This window comes from Primulina huaijiensis, unplaced genomic scaffold (genome assembly GCF_012295235.1).
Source record: "Primulina huaijiensis isolate GDHJ02 unplaced genomic scaffold, ASM1229523v2 scaffold33531, whole genome shotgun sequence".
NCBI classification, from domain to species: Eukaryota; Viridiplantae; Streptophyta; class Magnoliopsida; order Lamiales; family Gesneriaceae; genus Primulina; species Primulina huaijiensis.
The window spans coordinates 34,941-55,510 of record NW_027357828.1 but is presented as its reverse complement, the minus strand read 5'-3'; the positions used below and the strand labels follow the sequence as shown (position 1 = coordinate 55,510).

At 36.0% G+C, this 20,570-nt stretch overlaps 4 protein-coding genes across 7 annotated transcripts; 1 reads left to right on the top strand and 3 right to left on the bottom strand.

The window, feature by feature from the left end:
* The first annotated feature begins 152 nt into the window (after positions 1-152).
* On the top strand, positions 153-1,618 carry LOC140968216 (uncharacterized). Of its 2 annotated transcripts, none has more exons than XM_073429111.1 (3): positions 153-474; positions 581-661; positions 1,085-1,618. In XM_073429111.1, the coding sequence occupies exons 1-3, from the start codon at positions 261-263 to the stop codon at positions 1,096-1,098; spliced, it is 309 nt and encodes a 102-aa protein (XP_073285212.1). In that variant the 5' UTR covers positions 153-260; the 3' UTR covers positions 1,099-1,618. The 2 variants fall into 2 exon arrangements, with proteins under 2 accessions (XP_073285212.1, XP_073285211.1); XM_073429110.1 differs by having other exon boundaries at positions 1,068-1,618.
* Positions 1,619-2,571: 953 nt separating this feature from the next.
* LOC140968222 (uncharacterized) lies at positions 2,572-4,138 on the bottom strand. Its single transcript, XM_073429119.1, has 3 exons — positions 3,931-4,138; positions 3,687-3,867; positions 2,572-2,818 (listed from the first exon to the last, which is right to left on the bottom strand). The coding sequence occupies exons 1-3, from the start codon at positions 3,956-3,958 to the stop codon at positions 2,770-2,772; spliced, it is 258 nt and encodes an 85-aa protein (XP_073285220.1). The 5' UTR covers positions 3,959-4,138; the 3' UTR covers positions 2,572-2,769.
* Positions 4,139-15,572: 11,434 nt separating this feature from the next.
* On the bottom strand, positions 15,573-15,923 carry LOC140968220 (zinc finger protein GIS2-like). The gene has a single exon (XM_073429115.1). It carries the CDS (start codon positions 15,921-15,923, stop codon positions 15,573-15,575), a length of 351 nt encoding a protein of 116 aa, XP_073285216.1.
* A 922-nt stretch (positions 15,924-16,845) lies between these two features.
* Positions 16,846-19,320, bottom strand: LOC140968221 (probable inactive shikimate kinase like 1, chloroplastic). Of its 3 annotated transcripts, XM_073429118.1 has the most exons (11): positions 19,119-19,312; positions 18,999-19,048; positions 18,873-18,927; positions 18,732-18,804; positions 18,558-18,645; positions 18,397-18,479; positions 18,188-18,314; positions 18,005-18,083; positions 17,860-17,924; positions 17,687-17,762; positions 17,173-17,344 (listed from the first exon to the last, which is right to left on the bottom strand). In XM_073429118.1, the coding sequence occupies exons 1-10, from the start codon at positions 19,261-19,263 to the stop codon at positions 17,694-17,696; spliced, it is 834 nt and encodes a 277-aa protein (XP_073285219.1). In that variant the 5' UTR covers positions 19,264-19,312; the 3' UTR covers positions 17,173-17,344; positions 17,687-17,693. The 3 variants fall into 3 exon arrangements, with proteins under 3 accessions (XP_073285217.1, XP_073285219.1, XP_073285218.1); XM_073429116.1 differs by lacking the exon at positions 17,860-17,924 and having other exon boundaries at positions 16,846-17,344; positions 19,119-19,320; XM_073429117.1 differs by lacking the exon at positions 17,173-17,344 and having other exon boundaries at positions 17,582-17,762; positions 19,119-19,311.
* Positions 19,321-20,570: the final 1,250 nt, after the last annotated feature.

Here is a 20,570-nt window from a genome sequence, read left to right as displayed (position 1 = left end):
ATTACTCATCAATCACCCTTTTATCACTCACACCAAACATACTCTGAATGTATATGTGTAATCGATGGGCTCTGGATTATCTGAATTTATGGATTGGTGAGAATTTAAATTTTTTTTTAAAAAATTATTGGGTTGTTTTTTTATTTTTATTTTTATTTTTATTTTTATTTTTGGTTGTTGGGGATTGTGGTGTCGCTAAACCCTAATCTCCAGACCCCACGACCACAAGTTTTGCTCCCTGTCGCTCTCTCTCCCTCTCCATGGCAGACCCCAAACTGCCCGAGCCCGACGAAGTTGAAATTGAAGAGAAGAAAAGAGAGGATTCCAACAAAAAGCGAAAACTCGAAATCTCCCCAGAAAACAATGGAACAAAGGCGGAATCAGAAGACGATGAGGACTACGACGGTGATGAGGATGATGAGGAAGCTGAAACTGTTGACCCCAAGGGGAAGGAAATTGTGATAAATGAGAAAGGTAAGGGGAAAATTCTCGTGGATTCCGATTCTAGTGATGATTCAGACTCAGATTTGGAGGATGATCTCCTCGCCGAGATTGATTTGGACAACATTCTGCCATCCAGGACTCGGAATCGTACAGCTCAAGCCGGCCTCCACATTTCCAGCAATTGCGACAACAAGGATACAGTTTAAGCCGTTTTGTGGTAACCCAGCTTATGAGATGTTTGCCGATTATTCATTATTACTTTCTGAAGATCAAATAAAGATTATTGTAGCCATAGCTATTTCATTCTCTTTATCTAACTGAATAGAAAAAGGTGATCTAGTTTTTGGTGCTTGTCGCAAATCTGATATTTAGGTTCTAGCAGACTACTTCATTTTGATCTGATTTACAAGGATCTTAATTTCCCGCGTCTACTCGATTGTGTTTGAACGTTTGCAACAAAATGCTATAACTATAAGCTGGCTTGTTCAGGCATTTCTCCATGTCATTTCAGTGTATTATTATTATGCATCCATTTTATGTGCAAGAGGTTCTTGTTGAATAATTATCATTAGATTGCTGCATAGGATGCTTACTTATTGTCAATGTTGTGTATTTCCTTGCAGATTTTTCTTTGTGATAGCGTTCCCCAGTTAAAAATTGCCTCCGTAAAGAAGCTACACTGCCCTCTGGAGACATTTAGTTTGGGAAAGAGATGGTTTCTACTCATGCAACAAACATTGAAATTTGGTCCCTTTAAACCTGTTCCGAGTGAGTGACTAGGTGTTGTCACCTCAAGGAATCAAGCTTAAACACTATATGTTATTTGAATTACTCCATATTAAAGTGACGGGGATTTTAGGAGCATTTATATGGTGGACTGGTCTGCAAAAAGACAATCGTTATCGGTTATCTAGTGTAATTGATCATGGTATCTTCTCTTATATGCATTCATATATTTATGTCTGTATGATAGGAAAGCTGGTGGAGAGTGTGTTGAAGTTTTGTATGATTTTTAATCTGGAACTGTTGCTCAGCCATCCGATTGCCGTGTTGTCAAACAGTCAAAGCATGATTCCCACTCTTGTTGAAAGGTTGTAAACCATATAAACAATCTCACATTTTCTTTTACAATTCGTCGCTATTGGCATTCTAATGGTATACATTTGTTTTGATCTTTAACTGCTCCTTTTTCAACCTTTGTTCGATAAAAATTTCCCAAGCAAAGCTCATTACTTATTGGTCTGCATAAGTTGATTAAGAATCATATTTTTTACCGTCCAAGAAATCACACCGAACCCTAAATGCTGGTGCACAAATGAATATTTATTTATATTGTTATTTCATAGTTTGTACCGTATTTATTGGGTGCTTTTGCGATGTGAAAGCATTTCTAGAATATTATCCTTATTTCAACTTCTCGTTGCTCCTTAACCCTAGGCTTTAGGCTCCTTTGAGTTGTGTGATATTGTATATTTATATATGCATTCACATAATACAGGTATGCATGTTATCGTTTTTCAGTTATTTATGTAGTCCGCGATGAGATGTGTTGCTTTCTAGTTTCTTCGGAATGGGTTCAAGAAACTGATTAGGTTTGAAATTAGGGATAGTCCTTTGGTGAGGCGGCACACGCAAAGAGTATGAAACAATGTGATCCCTTGCATGTCTTCCTGTGAAATGACCTTTAGGGCATGCAAGAGTCTGGCTGTTAAGATGCCAAGACTGAATGAAGGCGAACATATTCACGATGTTAGAGTTGGAAAAATGTGATTGTAGATAACACAATGAAATAAACGTTGTTGCCATAATGATCTCTCCGATACACTCATCGCATGCTCTAATGCAAAATTTTTTATTTCGATTTTTTTTTCCTGAAAAACAATTCTTACTTTTTTCTTGGCTGCAACAAGAAAGCAAAAAACTTCAACAGTTGTAAAGTTAGTTACAAAACCATAATACCAAAAACCTCTCTGTGTGTGGCTTTCCACGTTCAGCTAATCATGTGGTGCATGTGTTGGACTATTTCTCCAGATAGATATGAAATTTAAGGATTTAATACCATTACTCTTCGATGATGTGTATGTTGATTTGGTTATAACTTAACGGAACCCTTTTTTCCTAAAAGAATAAAAGAAGACAAGAACCATATTTCAACAAAGTATCATGTCATGCGTGTACAATTCATCAGTCCGGACAGTTACAAAGGCAACCATAAATCCACTCCAATTTCACTTTAAATAACTCGAATAGAATAACACGTTATAAGAATACATTCTCATGAAAAGTATTTCCATGAGCTGGAACAATGATGCCTGCCTTGTTCCCTCAGAAGCAGCATTCCTCTAATACACAACAGCAACAAAGGGCAGCTAAACTGCACAGGCAAACAAAAAATATTTCTCACATTGACGATTTCTTAAAAACAAAAACTACAGAGACCTCGTATATTGGTCTGCAAAGTAAAGTTATACAAGGAAAAAGAGATCACAGTGACCAAATAGAATTTACCTTCATAGGTAGACTGAGTAAAAATATGAAATAAGATGATGATAAAGTTACAACTCGTATTCCTGTCTTACTCTAAGATAACTGCTATCTTTATCCTACTCAGTCGATGGACTCTACATTGGTTCATAACATAACAGATCAAGCCATTTTACTCCACCACCAGCAAAATCAGGTATTCTTTATAGCATTTAAGAAATAAGCAATAGTTGAAACTTTGCGTGTGACAATAAACTTCAAAAATTTCTCAGTTTGTTTCCCTTCCCTGAGTCTTTGACAAGGGGGTCAAGTCAGCATTTTCTTCACTCGTAGACAGACAAAGGCTCGTGTCTCTCTTTAGCTTGATAGTGTCAATCTTAGGGCTTCTGCATCCGAGACTCGTATCTATACCAAAGGATGAAATCTGTGTCTAGCAATTCATAGATGGACATTTGAAGCTAGGCTCATGAATTAAGGCCGAGTACAACTCTGTAAGCCTATAAGTAAGAAAACGGGCTGCTGTAGCTACAGGTTGTTTCATAATACGACCTGAGCTTGAAGAACACATTACCGTTCAGAAGCTCAAACCAGAGAGTAAATTTTGAACAAAACAGACATCCTAACAATTTGTCATGGATCGAGATCAAATTTGTAGTCACTAAATTGGAAAAGAAAAACGCTAACTAAACTTCTCAGACATTAAAAAACTCTGGTATAATAAATTGAAGATTTCTGTAAAATGAAGATTAGGAACATACCAGCCTTGTAAAAAGGAGGTACAACCAGAACCGCCATCGTGATCGTGATGATCGCAGTGGGAATACTGCGGTGGTGGAGGATATCCTTGATAACCGGGATAAGGGTAGCCGTATGGGGGCGGCGGCGGTTGAGGTGGGGCAGAAGGGTAAGCCGGAGGCGGAGGATAGATTGTCCCATATCCTGATCGAACAAATATTAGAATCGATTTTTTTTTTATTTTTTTTTCAAAAAAGGAAATGATACCTTGGTAGTTTCCTTGCTGGTAACTCATTTGAATTCACCTCCTCCTTGCCCTGAATCGAATAAGAAGAAGATGGATGGAATAAAATAGAACCCTAAATTCAAAATGGGTATTGAGAGACGGAAAATGTATCAGATTATTTGAAGACAAATTGGACACGAGTCTGAAATCTAAAATTGGAGCACCACTGGTACCGTGGGACCAGGAATCGCATGTGAGCTGCCTAATAAGATAGGGTTCTTGGGATATCGAGCTAATTTCACACATTTTCAAACCATGTTACAATTGAAATTTTAAATATCTTTTTTTCACTATTTATTCTACGTTAGGTACCAAGTATTTATCATTTTATGATATAATCAAATTTTTTTTTTAGAATGATATAATCAAATGTTAAACCTTATATCATCAACATATATGTCAAATTTCGGGTTNAAGTATTTATCATTTTATGATATAATCAAATTTTTTTTTTAGAATGATATAATCAAATGTTAAACCTTATATCATCAACATATATGTCAAATTTCGGGTTTTTTTTTTAAAAATAATTTAATTTTAAAAAAAAAATTCAAAAATAATGTAAAAAAAAACATTTTCAAAACTATTGCAATCCGCGCTTACGGAGCGCGGACGCTGCTCACGTGGAACAGCGTCCGCGCTTACGTAAGCGACGGAATATTTTAGCGACGGAATATATATAAACACCGTCGCTAATTAGCGACAGTTTTATAAACCGTCGCTATATTGAATCTGCGACGATTTGATTTATAAGGTTTATAAACCGTCGCTGTAATGGAATGAGCGACGGTTCAAAAACCGTCGCTAATTCGAAATACCTAGCTATTCACACGCTACGCATAATTGTATCAACGGCGTGTACATGTACGCCGCGGATAATCTTGAACTTTCAACGGCTTGCAACTTTGCAGCGTGCAATATACGCTGCGAAAAGCCATTTTTGTTGTAGTGAAGACAGAGAAAAAAACAAACAAGAAATTATCAAGCTGTGATATCTCAATTGAATGTTGTTCATTTTCCTCAACATCATTCTGTGGTCGAATGTCATGTACAAGATGTTGCGGACCAACATTAAGCAAATTTGTAAAACTGTGTATGTTCGACCAAGACGGAGTCTTAAAATCCTGCTGACCAAACAAACCAAAGTCAGTCATCCCTGAATTACTGAAAAAACTAGGTTGCATAGTAGAGGTTCCTGCAAAAACTTATTTTTTTGATGAACTTATTGTCTGTTTTTTTTCTCTATCTTCACTACAACAAAAATTGTTTTTCGCAGCGCGCAAATTCTCTTTCCGCACCGTATATTGCACGCTGCAAAGTTGCAATCTGTTGAAAGTTCAAGATTATTCGCGGCGTACATGTGCACGCTGTTGATAGGTATTTCGGCAATTAGCGACGGTTGATTCAATTTTAGCGACGGTCGCTGATTCAATTTTAGCGACGGTTTATTACACCGTCGCTAAGTAGCGACGGTTTTTATATATCTTCCGTCGCTACGTGGACCAGCGTCCGTGCTTACGTGGAGCAGCGTCCGCGCTCTGTAAGCGCGGATTGCAGTAGTTTTGAAAATGTTTTTTTTTTACATTATTGTTGAAAAAAAATTTTAAAATTAAATTATTTTTAAAAAAACCCGATTTCATATAAATGTGAGGGACCTACATAATCTAATGATATTGAAATAAAGAGAGAAACACTATCAGTGTAGTATAAACTAATACATATTTTTCTATATGAGAATAGGGATTCCCGTTTTTGGCGCTATGACCCAAAAGGTAAATACTCGATTCCAAATGGTTACAGTTATAGAGAGAGTTGTTTGATCCGCCAAAACACCACTCGGAGTTCCCAAATGAGAAGTGGTCGACTTTCCTACGAGGCCTTTCGATCTCTCCTAAGGCCCGTGTCTTCTGGTAGCAAGTATCTAATGACTGAATCCCAACTAACCTGAATTTATGTAGCCATCACGTCCCTGTGATAACCTCGTAATAATTCGTATTTTTGTTATCAAATTTTTCATTGTTCCCGCTTATGACATGCTTAATTGATACACTTTTTTGCATTATTTTGTTGTAGGATAAAGTTTTATGGTCTTGGAGCAAATTTGGGTTAAAATGTGATTTTTTTTTCATATTTGAAATTGTCATGATGAAGTTTTGAAAGAAAGACCAAAACAAAAGAAGTCATGGAATAAGGCGTGGTCAAGCCTTGTGACTACATGGAATGGGCGAAAATTATGGTGATAATACCATGTTTTATGATTCATAATTATGGTATTTGAATTATTGAAGAATTTTGAAGAGATTGATATATTATTGAGATAATGAAATATTTGATAGAGTTTTATTACATAAAAATTCAATCTTCCTTATTGATATACCTTATCTTACCTATCAACACTAGGTTTTAATATAGATAGTGGGTTTTTATTTAAACTTCTCTCCACTCCACACCAACTTCACGTTAAAGACAGAAGAGAAAGACGCAAGATTTTTGTCTTATCTTCACAACTCTAGGCTAAGTTTTTTGCTTCTCATTCAAAAGATATTTCTACTATTTTAATTTTATCACCATGATGTTTACACTTTAATATATTATTTTTGTTTGTTCAAATATTTGTTGATTTTTGATTTAATTCTATGAAATTTATATGTCGATTAATCTGACAATTCAATTTGACGTATGATTTTATACTGCTATCCATGAATTCAGTTATCTGTAATTATCATGAACGATTGGTACATAATTAGTGATAGATTAGGTGTGTTAGCATATTTAATCTAAATAAATAAAAAAAAACTGGATCTATCAATTACCGCTATCTCGGTTGTTAGATTTTAAGATTAATTGTTTTCACAAAACAAAAATCCTATCTTTAATTAATATGAAACGCTATCGTGCCCAATTGGTTACTAATAAAGTTTGACTAAATGTTGGGTTTGGTAACTAAATTAGAAAAACACGAGAATTTTAGTATTTTTCCTATAATTCTAAGGTTAATTGCTTGAAACTACATAAATGAATAATTTGTTGACCGATGACCAGTGTTACAATTGAATACTGAAACTCTTTGAATCAGAACTTGACAAGATTGATTTTTTTGCTTTAGTATACTCATTTTGGTTAGTTAATTCACTTTAAATTCATTAAGTTTTTGTTGCCTGCTAATTTTAGTTTTAGTATTTTATTTAGTTTCCATAGAAAATCTCTCATTTTATTTATTTTTCCTCCAAATAAATAAATCTCCCGTTCTTTGTGGATTTGATTCTGCTCACAATTACATTCATTTTGTTTAGAGAGCGGGAATTTAAGTTTGATGGCTCAACAACAACAAATCACCATGTTGTTGAGAATCTGTTTTCTCGTGTCCAAAACGCAATTAGATTTTAAAATTTTAATTTGACATTCAAATAACGTATTTGGACACTCATATGGTTTGACTGAAATAAACATTCATAGGGCGTTTATGAATATACCTTTATTGAATAAATCACTTGACACCAACTATTTTGGGATTAGCGAAGATCGCTCTTGAAGTATTCTCTACGAACGATCTTCTGAAACTTTTCTTCAATTCTCCAATCAAGTCCACTACTGGAATATTTGTTCATCTTCTAAATTGCACTATAAAGAAAATTTTGAAAATTTCTACCAATGGAAGCTAGGGTTTTGTGTCTCTTTTCTAAATCATGAGTCCTTAACCTAGTTTCCTTGATTATAGGTTTAGATTCCTTAATTAAACATTAATGAGCTTAATTAATTAATCTGACTAGTTCAACTAGTTTAATTAATTAATACTTCAAAGTCCATTAAGAATTTTAATTACTTAGCATGTTGGACTTGTATTCCTACAAGCCATTATGCATACTTCCATTACATTTAATTTAATATTCCATAAACTCAACCTTTGAGTTTAATATTTTAAACTCTCAACTTTCTATAAATTCAACTCCTTGAATTTATTCTCTCCAAATTTTAATTATCATAAATTCAACTCATTGAATTTACTATCTCATAATTTTATATAAATTCAACTATTTGAATTTGTTATCTCAATGAGAACAAATGATTCAGTACTTGTGTGACCCTCAATTGTTCATGGATACAGCTGATCGTGAGTTCACAACTCTTTGTGATTCAGGATATTTTTCTTTATTCGGGCTTACCCTAATTTGCCACATTCTATGTACCAACATGTGATCATGAGAATTTCAGAAATCGTTTTCTAATTAAACCCATTGAATCTTGGTAAGAGCATCTAGTAGCATTGCCTCATGATTCCCTATGTATCACTGATAGTGCCTGCAAGAACCAATCGGTTATGATTAACGTATAATACAGTCTATTCATCTCATATATGCCGACCGAGTTTGCAACCATTGGTTCATCGAGGGTTGCATTTTAGATTCGATAGATATGTGATATATTCATGAAATATTCATAGTGTCATCGCATGCACAACTAGAGAACTCTTGTCAATGTACATATGTTGCGTATTTTCCGTTCGCAAGCGCACAGTTTCAAATTTTAATATATGAGAGTAAAGTATCGTTCCCACGAGGAATGTATTATTAAACGTATATCAGTGCTTGTAATTAAAATAGTCACGATTTTATCTAGAAGAATCAATTAACGGTTTGGTTTGTTTAAAACGAATTAATTGCAACTAAATATTAATCTAATCACAGAATGGAGAAATATCAATGAGAGAAAATATCTAGAGGAGTGATTTCACTAAGTTTCCACAATAATTATTCCCTATTGCATTTATATTCATGAATTCCAAGTATTTAATCGCCAATAACACTTAATTATTTTATTCCCACTTTCTCAAGCGACGAATAAATTGTATCATTCAAATTTCGATCCAAACATCCCTAATAAGAATCTAAGTTTAATTGATATATATAAACGATGATCTTACCTGGGCCTCGTTAAAATTATATGTCTTTCGAACGTATAAACATTCAACTATGTGTCTCTAATGATCTATAATCCTAGTCTCTCTCCCGAGTTGTAGAATTAATCAGACAACAAACAATTTATGGCCGGTAAACTGAAGTCGAATAAAAACAAAGAAACACAATTAAACCAAAAGGAATTAATCACATAAACAACCGAGTCAAAATTATCGTATCAACAAAGTTACGTCACCTTCTAGAATGGAAAATTAGTTCATAGCGGAATCTAAACAAAAACAAAACATGTTCGATAGTTTAGACATCTCAACACAAGAAAGAAAAAGGAAAAAGATTAGACGGCAAATCAGAAGTGGCGTCTCTGTCTCTAGATTCGTCGTTCTTCGTCTTCATGATCAATCCTTGCACTTCAATTCCCCGTCTCCATGTTTTCTCTTGTTTATCGCTACCTTTCTCTCCCAAAACATTTCTCCTCGTTTTCTACCCTAGGTTTCCTTTTTATGTTTTGTTCGGCTCGTGAGTTCAACCATTTGTTTGATTGTCGCGGGTACTAGCGCTGCCCAATCAATGCCTAGGTGCCTGCTGGGTCGAAGGCTAGCACCGCGACCCTGATGGTGTGGCGCTGCGGCGCCTGTTGTTCGGCAGTGTAGGCGCTATGGCGCTGCGGCGCATGTGTTTCGAATATCCTGGCGCTGCATTGTGGCACCTAGGCGCTTCTTTCCCTACTTGAGGCCTTAGCGCTGCAGCGCTTGATCATTGGTGTTGCGCCTCTTGTCCACCAACTTTTCTCGCTCAAAAACACCTCTAATTGCCATCAACCATCCAATAGTTGTTTCTCTCCTACATGACACAAAAACAACAAATATCAAGCGTAATTCTGTCCGAAACTAATATAATTCAAATGGATTATCATATAAATTAAGTCCAATTCTTGCGTTTATCAAACCCCTAAACTTGAACTTTTGCTAGTCCCGAGAAAAATAAAAATAAAAATAAACATTTAATCAAAAAATAAAGCTAACAATTATAAGTCAAGGATATGCAGACATTGACCTTAACCTTCAACTTATCTATTTTCATGTAATTCACAATCACTCAAGAGTCGCGTGCGTGTGTGATATGTTAATGTTCATTTACCCAATCGAATGTTCAAATAAATCCACAATACCCGATCTCTTTATACACTCGAGAAATCTTCAGCTCAGTTCAACTCACACTTCATTAAAATACAAATTTACTTACAAAGATCACAAATGACTTTATTGAGTATTATTTCACTCATACGAAATTCAACACAAGTATACCAAAAATGATGTCATACAATTAGATGCTTACATACCAATGATTAAAGTCTATACTTGCTAATCACGTTTCTCAGATCCGTAAGCTTGCCTTGAACAACTTTTCTCCACTAGAATATTGGATAAATGTGACAAGGTTAATAGGTTATGTAGGCTTATAACGTTAGGCTACGGCTCATGGCTAAAATAAAAGGTATGGAAATCAAAATTTGAGATAAATATTTAAACTTCATCATTTTCACTCATTTTCATTATTCTTTCATTCACTACCCACTTATTGTTTTCTCAACATTAACATCCTCTTTTTCCCAATTTTTTCTTCTTCACCACTTTTGATTAATTCTTTTCATTGTTTTTCTTTTTCTCTTCTTTTTCAACTCCTTTAGACACATTAGATATTTTTTCTCAAGGAGTGGTCGAATCATTTCAACACCAATGAACTTATTTCTCTCAAAGTTAGGTAGGATAGTAAGTGTATAAGCTTCATTTGGTGGTTGTTGTCGGTTGTAGAACAAATACAAGTGGGGGCTAATTGTATGCCATTGATACACACCACTTGATTTTTAGTAGGCTCAAAATAGGACACTAGGGATACTTCATGTTCATTTGGTAGGTTCGAAAGGCTCAAACGGTTCCAAAGATTGCCTAAATAATTCTTATGTCACATATTATCCGTATTTCATCTCAAAAAGTGTTCAAGCAAGTTATAGATTATCATCAATCCATTAGTTATCTCATACAAACCAATCACATGCACTGTTCAACCAAAATGATATCTGAGATAGGTATACAAAGAAAATTCAAGCATCTCAATCAACTCGAGGCTCAATGGGCTAGCAATAGATAATGAACAATGAAAACAAGGCCCAAAAAATTTTTTTTAAAAAAAATTGTCTAGATCATCTCTGTGTTTGCAAAAGTGTCTGTCAATGCCATGCGAGAATCACTAAAAAAATCAAGATCTCCATTGTCTATTTATCATAACAGGTATGTAAATTGTCTCTAAGCATCGATAGTATCAACAAACATGATAGTACAAAAAATTGTTACTCCCACGTTATCATGAACACAGAATTTAGAACCACAACTTAATTCTCATCATCGACCATACAATGACTTATCCATGACTCTTTTCTAACGACTCTATAATGCAATAATCAAAATGACACCTTTTTTTAACAATCTAAAATTCAAAGCGACTCAACTAGACTCTACTATGCATGAGATAACTAATCACGCAGTCCTCAAAACGACCTAATAAACTCTAACTCAAACAAGCCAAACAAGCAAAACAAAATTAACAACTCCCTAAACTTTAGTACGTGCATTGTCCCCAATGTACAATAATAAACCAAGAAAAACATGGGATCACATACCTCATACAGCGAGCATCAGAACTCGCTGTCCTCGCCTGACAGCTCAACCTCCTCATCCTCATCATACTCGACATCATCCTCAATGGGTCGGTGTGAAAACGCTGGCAGGGGTGGAAATGGCTCGTCAAAGGCACTGGTCGCAGGGAAACGTTGAGCAAGCACACGAGTAAAATCGTGCATGTAATCCATGTGCTCGTGTGTGATCCATCAATGTCTTCTCATCATATGCTCTAGATCATCGAGACGCTCGTGTGCGGTCTGTCCTCTCCCGGTCCCTGCCTGTCGTGCGTGTGGTACCTGTGGGGCAGGCTGTGGCTGCTTCTCTATGTCTTTACCATGAAACATGGTACACAAAATCACAGATGCTAGTCTCAAACTCAAGCGGCTTTTATCTTTGTTTTTAGGCTACTGAATCAACTAGTAACAAATTTAAAATATACATTGTCTACAAATGATTTTCAAGATCAAAGAACGATTTATTTGTATTAAAGTATAATCAAGATCTTTATCTATGTTTTTAGCATGAGTATACAAATAAAGTAAAATGAAACCATGAAATATAAATTTTATTAAAATAAAGACGGTATATTACAACAGAGTCAATAAATTCGTTTTCCAACCGTTGGCTTACAGAACATCTACTCTAACACCTGTCAATGGTATGTGTAACTTGTGTGCTGCTCCTTTTGACACAGCATGCCACTTTTTGTTCTATTATTCAACGACTAAGCATTTGTCGAAGGGCGCCCGATTTGCAAATCTATTAAAGGCTGCCAAGGGAGATTATACAATGAACTTTTGCATATGGATGAAGGAGAATCTACTGAAAAAGGAGTTCAAAGAGTTTGAAATTCATGAATGAGATGTTTGGAAGGAAATGCAAGCTTTTATCCATGGGGATAGGGGCAGCTGATGGCCGAGAATGTTGCTTGGAGTTTGGTTTTTCTCCATGAGCTCCGTCACACTAAAATGGAGGTGTCTGCAACTGGTTAAGAAAAGCGAATGCCCCAAGTGCACCAATGGAAACCAGAGGGCACAGGTCACTAAAATTGAATTCTGATGCAAGTGTCAACAAAGATTTGAATCGGTACAGCGTTGAGGGGTACTAAGGGATAATCAAGGCCTACTTCTTTTGGCTTTCGGAAAACAGATCACCCAGCCAATTTCTGTAGTCCAGGGACGGAGCCACCCCAAAGGCTGGGGTGGGCTCCAGCCCAGGCTATATTTTTTGGCCTAAGTAGTAGTATGGATTGAGTTTTTTTTTAAAAAAAAATTTAGCCTTGTCTTTTTAATTTACAACCATTGACTTTTTAATTTACTACCATTTCTTAGCCCATTTTTTAGCCCATTTCTTGAGGGTTTTTTTTTCATAGCCGTCCTCCCAAAATGGAAACAAGAGAATGAGAGCTGCTAGTCTGCTACTGGTTGGAAATTTCACGTGATACAGTTGATGGTTTTAGAGGTTGGAAAAGAGTTAATGATTTTGCGACACAAGTACTGGCATTAATCAGATTGGTACTGTGCAACGAGCTGGAAAGACGTGTTGGAGTTCTCATTTTGAGTCGATTTGCAGTATGATAGATATGTACAGCTCTGTGATTATTGTGCTTGAGCACATGATGGAGGAAGCATCTTCGAATTCTATACGAGGGGAAGCTAAATGTTTTTTGATTGCATTGAGATCGTTTGATTTCATATTTATCTTATATTTAATGCATAAGATTATGGAGATCACATATTTGCTTTGTCGAGCTTTGCAAGAGAAGCCTTTAAACATTTTAAATGCAATGGATTTTGTCTCAACTACCAAAGATTTACTTCATACTTTGAAAACAGTTATGATATTCTTCTAATGATTGTGCAATCAGTTTGCGAAAATAATGGTATTGAGATACCAGAGATGAATGCTTGGTATAGATCTGCTACATGACGTTCAAGCCAGCAAAGGGATTCTATTACATTTGAACATCATTATCGTTTTGATGTATTTAATGCTGCAATAGATTTTCAAGTGGAAGAACTCAATAGCAGATTCAATGATGTGGCTGTAGAACTTCTTAGACTTAGTTCTGCTTTGGAACCTCGAGACAACTTTAAGTTGTTTAATGCTGATGATATTTACAATCTTGCCGACAAATTCTATCCTAGTGATTTCAATAAACAAGAACTATATTATTTGAAAAGTCAGTTGGATCATTATAAGTTTGATATAAATCATCATGAAAGGTTTCAGAATATTTGTACTATTTCTGAATTATGTCAGCTATGAAACTTCTTAAAACATCTCTCTGGAATAAGATGGAAGAAGAGTTATAATTAGCAGATTCTATGATTGTCTACATTGAAAGAGAGCTTACTGCAAGGATAGACATTGATTCAATAATTGATGATTTCTACTCAATGAAAAACAGCAGGGCACATCTTCAGTAGTTTATATCTGGTTTGTATCACTCTCTAATATTAATAGTTAATTTTTAAATATTTGATTTATATTATTTAATGTTGTTTATCGATTCATTCAGCTCAGGATCAAAATATTTTCTAGCTACGTCCCTGCTGTAGTCTATGGTGAACTTCTCGTTGTTCTCGAACACATTCACTTACTTTATGAGAAGTTTTTCAGCAACGTATTGATTGAATCGGACTCATTATTGACAGTACAAGTAGTCACTTAAGATGATCTTGGTTATGTTGGTGTGTGTGCAACTGAAGTTGGTAAAAGTATATGAAGACCTATCATTTCAGATTTTGCACATGTTTGTAGATCTGCTAATGTGATAGCCCATCATATTGTTTGTTTTGTTTCTTCCTCCGGTTCATCTTTTGTGTGGATGAATTATGAGTTTTTATTTTGATTAGTTAAGCTTGTAATAGATGACGCCTCTCAATAAATTTACAAGTTTCTGCCTCAATAAAAAAAGACCTTGTGTATGCTTGTCACTATTATTATCTAATAATAATCAATGGCGAGTACATAACAAACAAACAATTAGGCTAGGAATATAAGTTTTTTTCTTTTTAAAAACAAAAACTACGGTTAGACGGTCTCATGTGTCAATTTTATGAAACAAAATCCATAAAATATATTTTTTTTTCCAAAAGTATTATTTTTATTGTAAAAGTAGTGTTTGCAATTGCACAAAAGTCTCAAAAGCACTTTGTTTAAGCAATCCCAAGCACTATCTAAAAGCATTTTTTTTAAAAAAAAATATTGTTTTGTTTAAAATGTATATTGTTTCTTTATAAAAGTTGTGCTAAAAATACACTTAAAAACATTTTTTAGAAGTTGTAATTTCTGGCTTATGGCTCTATTTAAAAATTTAAAAAACCATTTTTCAACATTTATCTAAAATACTAAAATCAGTTCTGTATTTAAAATAAAAATACTTGAAAAAACTGAACTTATTTCAACATTTTTTTTAAAGTGATATCCAAATTGGCTCATAATAATTTACTGTTTGTGTGTAACCCAAAAATAGTTGCAGCTAGACTGGTGGTGTGGGCATGGCTGGTCTCCCAATGACCTGAGATTGGGAGAGTACCTAGCTACATAGTATTGTGCATTGTTTCCACAAAAAAACTATAATAAGTGAAAAGATGGAACTTGTTCGTATTTTAAGAAGCCCATTAAATTAAATTAATCTACTCATGCTTCATGTGCTTTTTTTTTTTTTACAACAAAAAAAAAGGGGTTATAAATTAAATGAATATATAATTTGAGAAATAAAATCCCTAAAATGACCAACTCAAGTAAGAATATTCATGGCATTGAAAGAAAATGCAAGATCATCATCATATAAAATATCAATGGTCATGGTATCCAAAATAATTATTAACTAGACAAACATGCATATATAATATATAGATGTCAAATAAAACCCCCTAGCTGTTTGATTAGATGCTAGCTATATACCCTCCAGCTAACTTTACTTAAAAATCCATCTTCAATATTAATTAATAAAATTAGTAGAAGGCAACAACTAATTAATATATATAATCGTAGCTGGGCGAGCTGTTGAATATCATCCATTCACAGACGAAGCGTGAGGTCCAGGTTCACACCACGCTCATCCTGAACTACTGCTGAACCAGACGGAGGATGCACCCAGTAATGCGCCCCGGAGTTGATTTCCAGAGGTTGGTTGTGGAGGCGTGCATGCGAGAGGGAGTCGGCGTGCATGCGAGTGGCGGCTCGCTCTCGCTTGTGGGCATTCTGGTGGCCCCCTAAAGCTTGTGAAGTGCAGAACTTGCGGTTGCAGTAGAGGCAGGAGAACATTCGAGAGAGATTGGAGGATGATGGGTGGTTCAGTATTCTGTTGGATGGCTGGCCGCCGGTGTTTAGGTTCAAGAAATCGTAGGTGCTCGGGACGTGGTCGCCCATTGATTAATTAATATAATGCGAGAGATAGAATGAAGAGATACAGAGAGCGATATGGATATGTATATATAGCTGTACGTGAAGGAGATGATGTGCGTACCTACTAGTGTCACGAGAGTACGTACAAACAAATGTAGTGGTAGTGGTAGTGGGAGTGAAGAGAATGAGTGACGGGGTTTTAAGTCTGTTTCATTGTTTTGTCTCTTTTCGCTGTTGTTTCTTTTTTGTTTGGATTTATAAAATGCTGCATGCTTTCATTTCTTGAACCAAATGTCATTAACTCCATATAGAATGGCTCCTGAAAATTCATCCCCCCATCCAACTCTGTAGGCCCGCCCTGCATGTTCCACACTACAGCAAACTAAAAATATGCCGCTCCTTAATCCAACAACAAAGTCAGAGTTGTTGGCTTTTCTTACCATTTTTTCCATCCATTGTTGTTTCTCCAATTTTAGGAACCAACCCAAGAAACAACAAATTATACATCCGCATTAAATTACTTGCTGTTATTGTACATAAAAGTAGGGGGTCGGTTCTGAATAATGCAACCGATCATAGGACTAAAATTTCTTTTTTATAATTGCTACACACGGTACATTTATACATTACTGGGTTAACTGAAAAGCAAAACTAAAGTGATGAGACTTTGAGAGTATGGGCTTCACATCCCAAGATTGGACAAAATGATGTGAGGAGACGTGTACGATGAGAATTTTGATACACAAAGGAAAGCCCACATTGTCCAATCAATCCTATAATTATATTATATTATATTATATTATATTATGAATTACTGATATGCACCAAATGGGTGGTGGTTTCGTGTTCATCGCCACTGTTACATTTGATAAGTTTTCGTGCAAGTGATTTTACTATATATAGTGTTAATTGGATGAATGATAACAGATGGTGAAATTGTGCATGATTGATGACCAAAAACCAGGAATTAATCAAATAGTCTCTCTCACACAAACACACGATCATCAGTTTGCTAAAACCTGATATATTCCATTTGAGATATCGCTCTCTGATTGAATCACCAAAATGGCAAACAAAACGTCACTGCACCAATTATCTCTCTCCAAATTCCCATACTTAATTGGTTTTCATCACTTCACATATAATAGATCCAATCTGCTCAACTTGTTATCCATGATTTCAGTCATTTCCTGAACACCATAATTCGACACTCAATTTATTGATTCATGCCTTTTCGTCGCATTGTAAATAAAACCAACCCTCACCCCACCCACCCTCCCACACACACATTTATAATCAATAACATATATACATGCATACATTATTCAAACCCAAAAATTAAATCCATGCCCCAACTTTATATGGATGTTGTGGGCTTCGGTGAATAATAGAGTTTCATCAACTTTTCAAGGAAGCTGAAGCGCAAACGTGATGTTCTTGACGACCTGCAACCAACCACCAGCGGTAATTTTACTTCTCCAACTTTAAGTCGGCTCTAGCTAGGCATTCGTAAACAAATTTATCGGAAAATTGATCCTTGATGATTGTCACCACTGCTCATGTTACCAAAAATTGGATAGCAGACACATACATAAAACCACTAGATCACACAATTGCACGCAAATGAGCCATACGCTCATCCAGAGGGAGAAGCTCGTAAGGATTAAAGTGTAGCAGCGGAGTAAAACTTTAAAGAACTCATTTTTATAATTCGAAAAAACATAATGCAGCCTACAAATTACGTACAAATCATTCAAATTCTTATACGGACGCTAACTTAATTGCACCTGGTCACTAAAATGGTCTCGCAGCCTCTTCCATCATCTTCTTCACTCTCACTAGTCTTTCTATCTCCTTCAGAACCTGTTCAACATAAAGAGCAGGTGCATTCTATTACTTGGTCGTCAATTAAACATTTTAAAAAAAATACACCCATTTCCAAATTCCAACAACTATTCACCTCCATACACATATCTTCCACAGTAACCTCATTCAGTTCATCATAACCCAACTCAGAAGCTAATTCTGCCACATAGAAGCACAAGAGTGCATAAAAGAACGTCATCCAAATGAAGAGGAACGATACATGTATGAGGGGAACATACTCTGAAGTGAAATGGTTGCATCAGCTGTAGAATACCCACTTTGCCCACTATCGTACAATGTAGTTAATTGATCAAGAATCTGATATAAACCACTACAGATTATTCATAAAACCATAATACACACATTGCTAGGATTGGTATGTATGTATATTCTATGTAAACTCAAATCTGAAATGAATGAACCTCATCAGAAGATTTGCATATGGTAGTGTCTGATGCAGATAGTTGAATTCTATCTTCCATTATCTCTCTGGCCACCAAGTCTAAAGGCACATCAATCCAAATTGAAATGCCATGTCTCAACAATGCCCTAAAAATGCAAATGATTAATCAGAGTTACATACAGGACATAATGGATCTTTGTATTTATAACAAATCACAGACACTCGTACAAATTCGATGAGCTTTTAACAGCACCATTTCCAGCGCAAACAATCAATCGACCCATTGATGACAACTGCTTCAGTACTTCAGTCTAAAAACAGCAATTCCATGCATCAGCCATAAATTTCATCGTGCGTGAAACTAATGAATTTTTCAAAAAAGGAGTGACCTCCGATGCAAGATATCCCTCTTCTTCGCTCTCAACCAATGATACTGCAGCGCCTTTTCCACCAACAGCTTCCTCCACCAAACTATCACTGCATTGTGAAACTACACTTAATGAAGCCAATCATTCTAGCATCTGAGAGGACATTTAATCGAGAAACAGTGGGCTTTAAAAAACCTGTCAAAGAAATAATATCGCAAAGCATCCGCCAGAATTACCCCCAAGCTAGATTTATAGGAGTTGTTCATTCCTTCAGTGATACAACCTCGACATTAAACTCTGAAATATGCTTGAAAGGAGAAGAAAAAACACGCTCACCAACTAAAAATATGGAGGTTCCCTTTAAATCTGAGGATATCTCCGAAGCCCTCTTCTGAAATAAAGTAGAGGGTTATGAATCCTAATCACATTATCCAACAGAAGCATTCGAAGTCAAAGACTCACTTTAATGGCTGAGAAAGGATCGGCTTCAACAACTTTGTCCACCACAGAATCTAACAAAAAGAGGGAGACAATTATAAAGAGCATATGGAAGTTAAGCGATGGAGGACAATAGGCTTTTACCTGGAGTGCTGTTCTCCAGGACAGCGCGGGCAGTAGAGTTGGGAGTTGGGAAAGCTCTGCCGGAGAAACCGGCAAATGGATGGAAAAATTGAGGCGGCAAGCTGTAACGGCAACAGCCACATGATTGGTATTGGATTATCGACATTGTATTGTGTTTGGTACGAAAAGTCGGATCACAATGTAATGAAATGTCTTAAATACCTTTGGATTAAAAAATATATAAAATTATTTTGTTTAACAGAGCATTGAAAGATCTACTAGAGAAAATTTACATTGCAAACTCTAATCAATATAAGCCCATATCAAATGACAAGGAATATTTGCAACCAAGACATTATATTATCAAATATAATAATCAATGAAGCAATTATCATAAACTTCGAACATATCACATTATAATAATAATGATGCCACAAAATGAAAAACTAGGATGATGATTGATACTCACTGAAAATTTAGGGTTCGGTTCCAGCAGGTGATAGCAGTCCGAATGCAGACTTCGAATTTACTCTAGGTCTGAAATCACGAAGAGGACCGTTAAAAGGGGCCGGGAGAGTGTCCCGGCGTAGCCCCTCCGACGCTCAAATGAGAGACTGAGAATATAATGAGAGAGCAGCTAAGGATGATGTCGAAAGTCAATACAGTGGGTGAATAGTTAGACTCTCAAACTTGATATTTATAGGACAATATATGGGTTCTATCATTGGCTTTCTATCTTGGCTAGCGATAAGCTGGGAGTCCAAAATCCGGTTTGGCTTGATATTGATGGGCCCATTCGTGGGGTATCATAAGTATCCCTCTCCCAAGTCGAACTGAATCGCAAGTTCGAAGTTCGATTAATTGCGTTGTCCTCGATTTACAACATGTGACTTGTGTGTTCTTCTCCAGTTGCTCATTAGTCTCCAAAAATTTGGAAACAAATTAAATCACCTTTCCATTGTGAAAGGAGAGGGGTAGAGATCGAATCAAACTCAAATCCTTCCGCTTTCATCTGATCCAATGTTCTCTTGAACAAAATATTCACGGAGCTTCCATTATCAATAAAGATCCATGACACGTCGTAATTGGCAATGGTGGTCATCATCACCAAGGCATCATTATGTAGAGCCACAACGCCTTGGAGGTCTTCCGGCTCAAAACTGATGATGAGATCTTGTGGTAAGTCTGCATCCCTGGATATCTCAAAATTCTCCAACATTCTTCCGTGTGCTTTTTGAGCTCGCTCGGAGTCTTCATCGATAGCACCTCCCGAGATCATATGAATAATTCCTCTCGTAGGAGAGTTGTCCTCGTTCATTCTCCTCCTTGGATCGGCATTGAGGGACAACTTGACCCTGCCACTCCTTTCTCGGATCTACTACCCTATGGTTTATCAATTGAGGGCCCTGACCTCGCCCAGGGGACGGGCAAGACCTTGGGCGACTCCCGGATGAGGATCTCTCTCGTCTATCG

Excerpts from the sequence above, each read along its gene's own strand:
- LOC140968216 (XM_073429111.1), top strand. The coding sequence starts at position 261 with ATGGCAGACCCCAAACTGCCCGAGCCCGACGAAGTTGAAATTGAAGAG. Across the intron at positions 475-580 it reads AATTGTGATAAATGAGAAAG|GACTCGGAATCGTACAGCTC; the intron begins GTAAGGGGAAAA and ends TCTGCCATCCAG.
- LOC140968222 (XM_073429119.1), bottom strand. The coding sequence starts at position 3,958 with ATGAGTTACCAGCAAGGAAACTACCAAG. Across the intron at positions 3,868-3,930 it reads CCAGCAAGGAAACTACCAAG|GATATGGGACAATCTATCCT; the intron begins GTATCATTTCCT and ends TTGTTCGATCAG. Across the intron at positions 2,819-3,686 it reads ACCTCCTTTTTACAAGGCTG|TTTAGCTGCCCTTTGTTGCT; the intron begins GTATGTTCCTAA and ends TTGCCTGTGCAG.
- LOC140968220 (XM_073429115.1), bottom strand. The coding sequence starts at position 15,923 with ATGGGCGACCACGTCCCGAGCACCTACGATTTCTTGAACCTAAACACC.
- LOC140968221 (XM_073429116.1), bottom strand. The coding sequence starts at position 19,263 with ATGTCGATAATCCAATACCAATCATGTGGCTGTTGCCGTTACAGCTTG. Across the intron at positions 17,763-18,004 it reads TGCAACCATTTCACTTCAGA|GTTCTGAAGGAGATAGAAAG; the intron begins GTATGTTCCCCT and ends TATGTTGAACAG. Across the intron at positions 17,345-17,686 it reads GAGACCATTTTAGTGACCAG|GTCGTCAAGAACATCACGTT; the intron begins GTGCAATTAAGT and ends GGTTGGTTGCAG.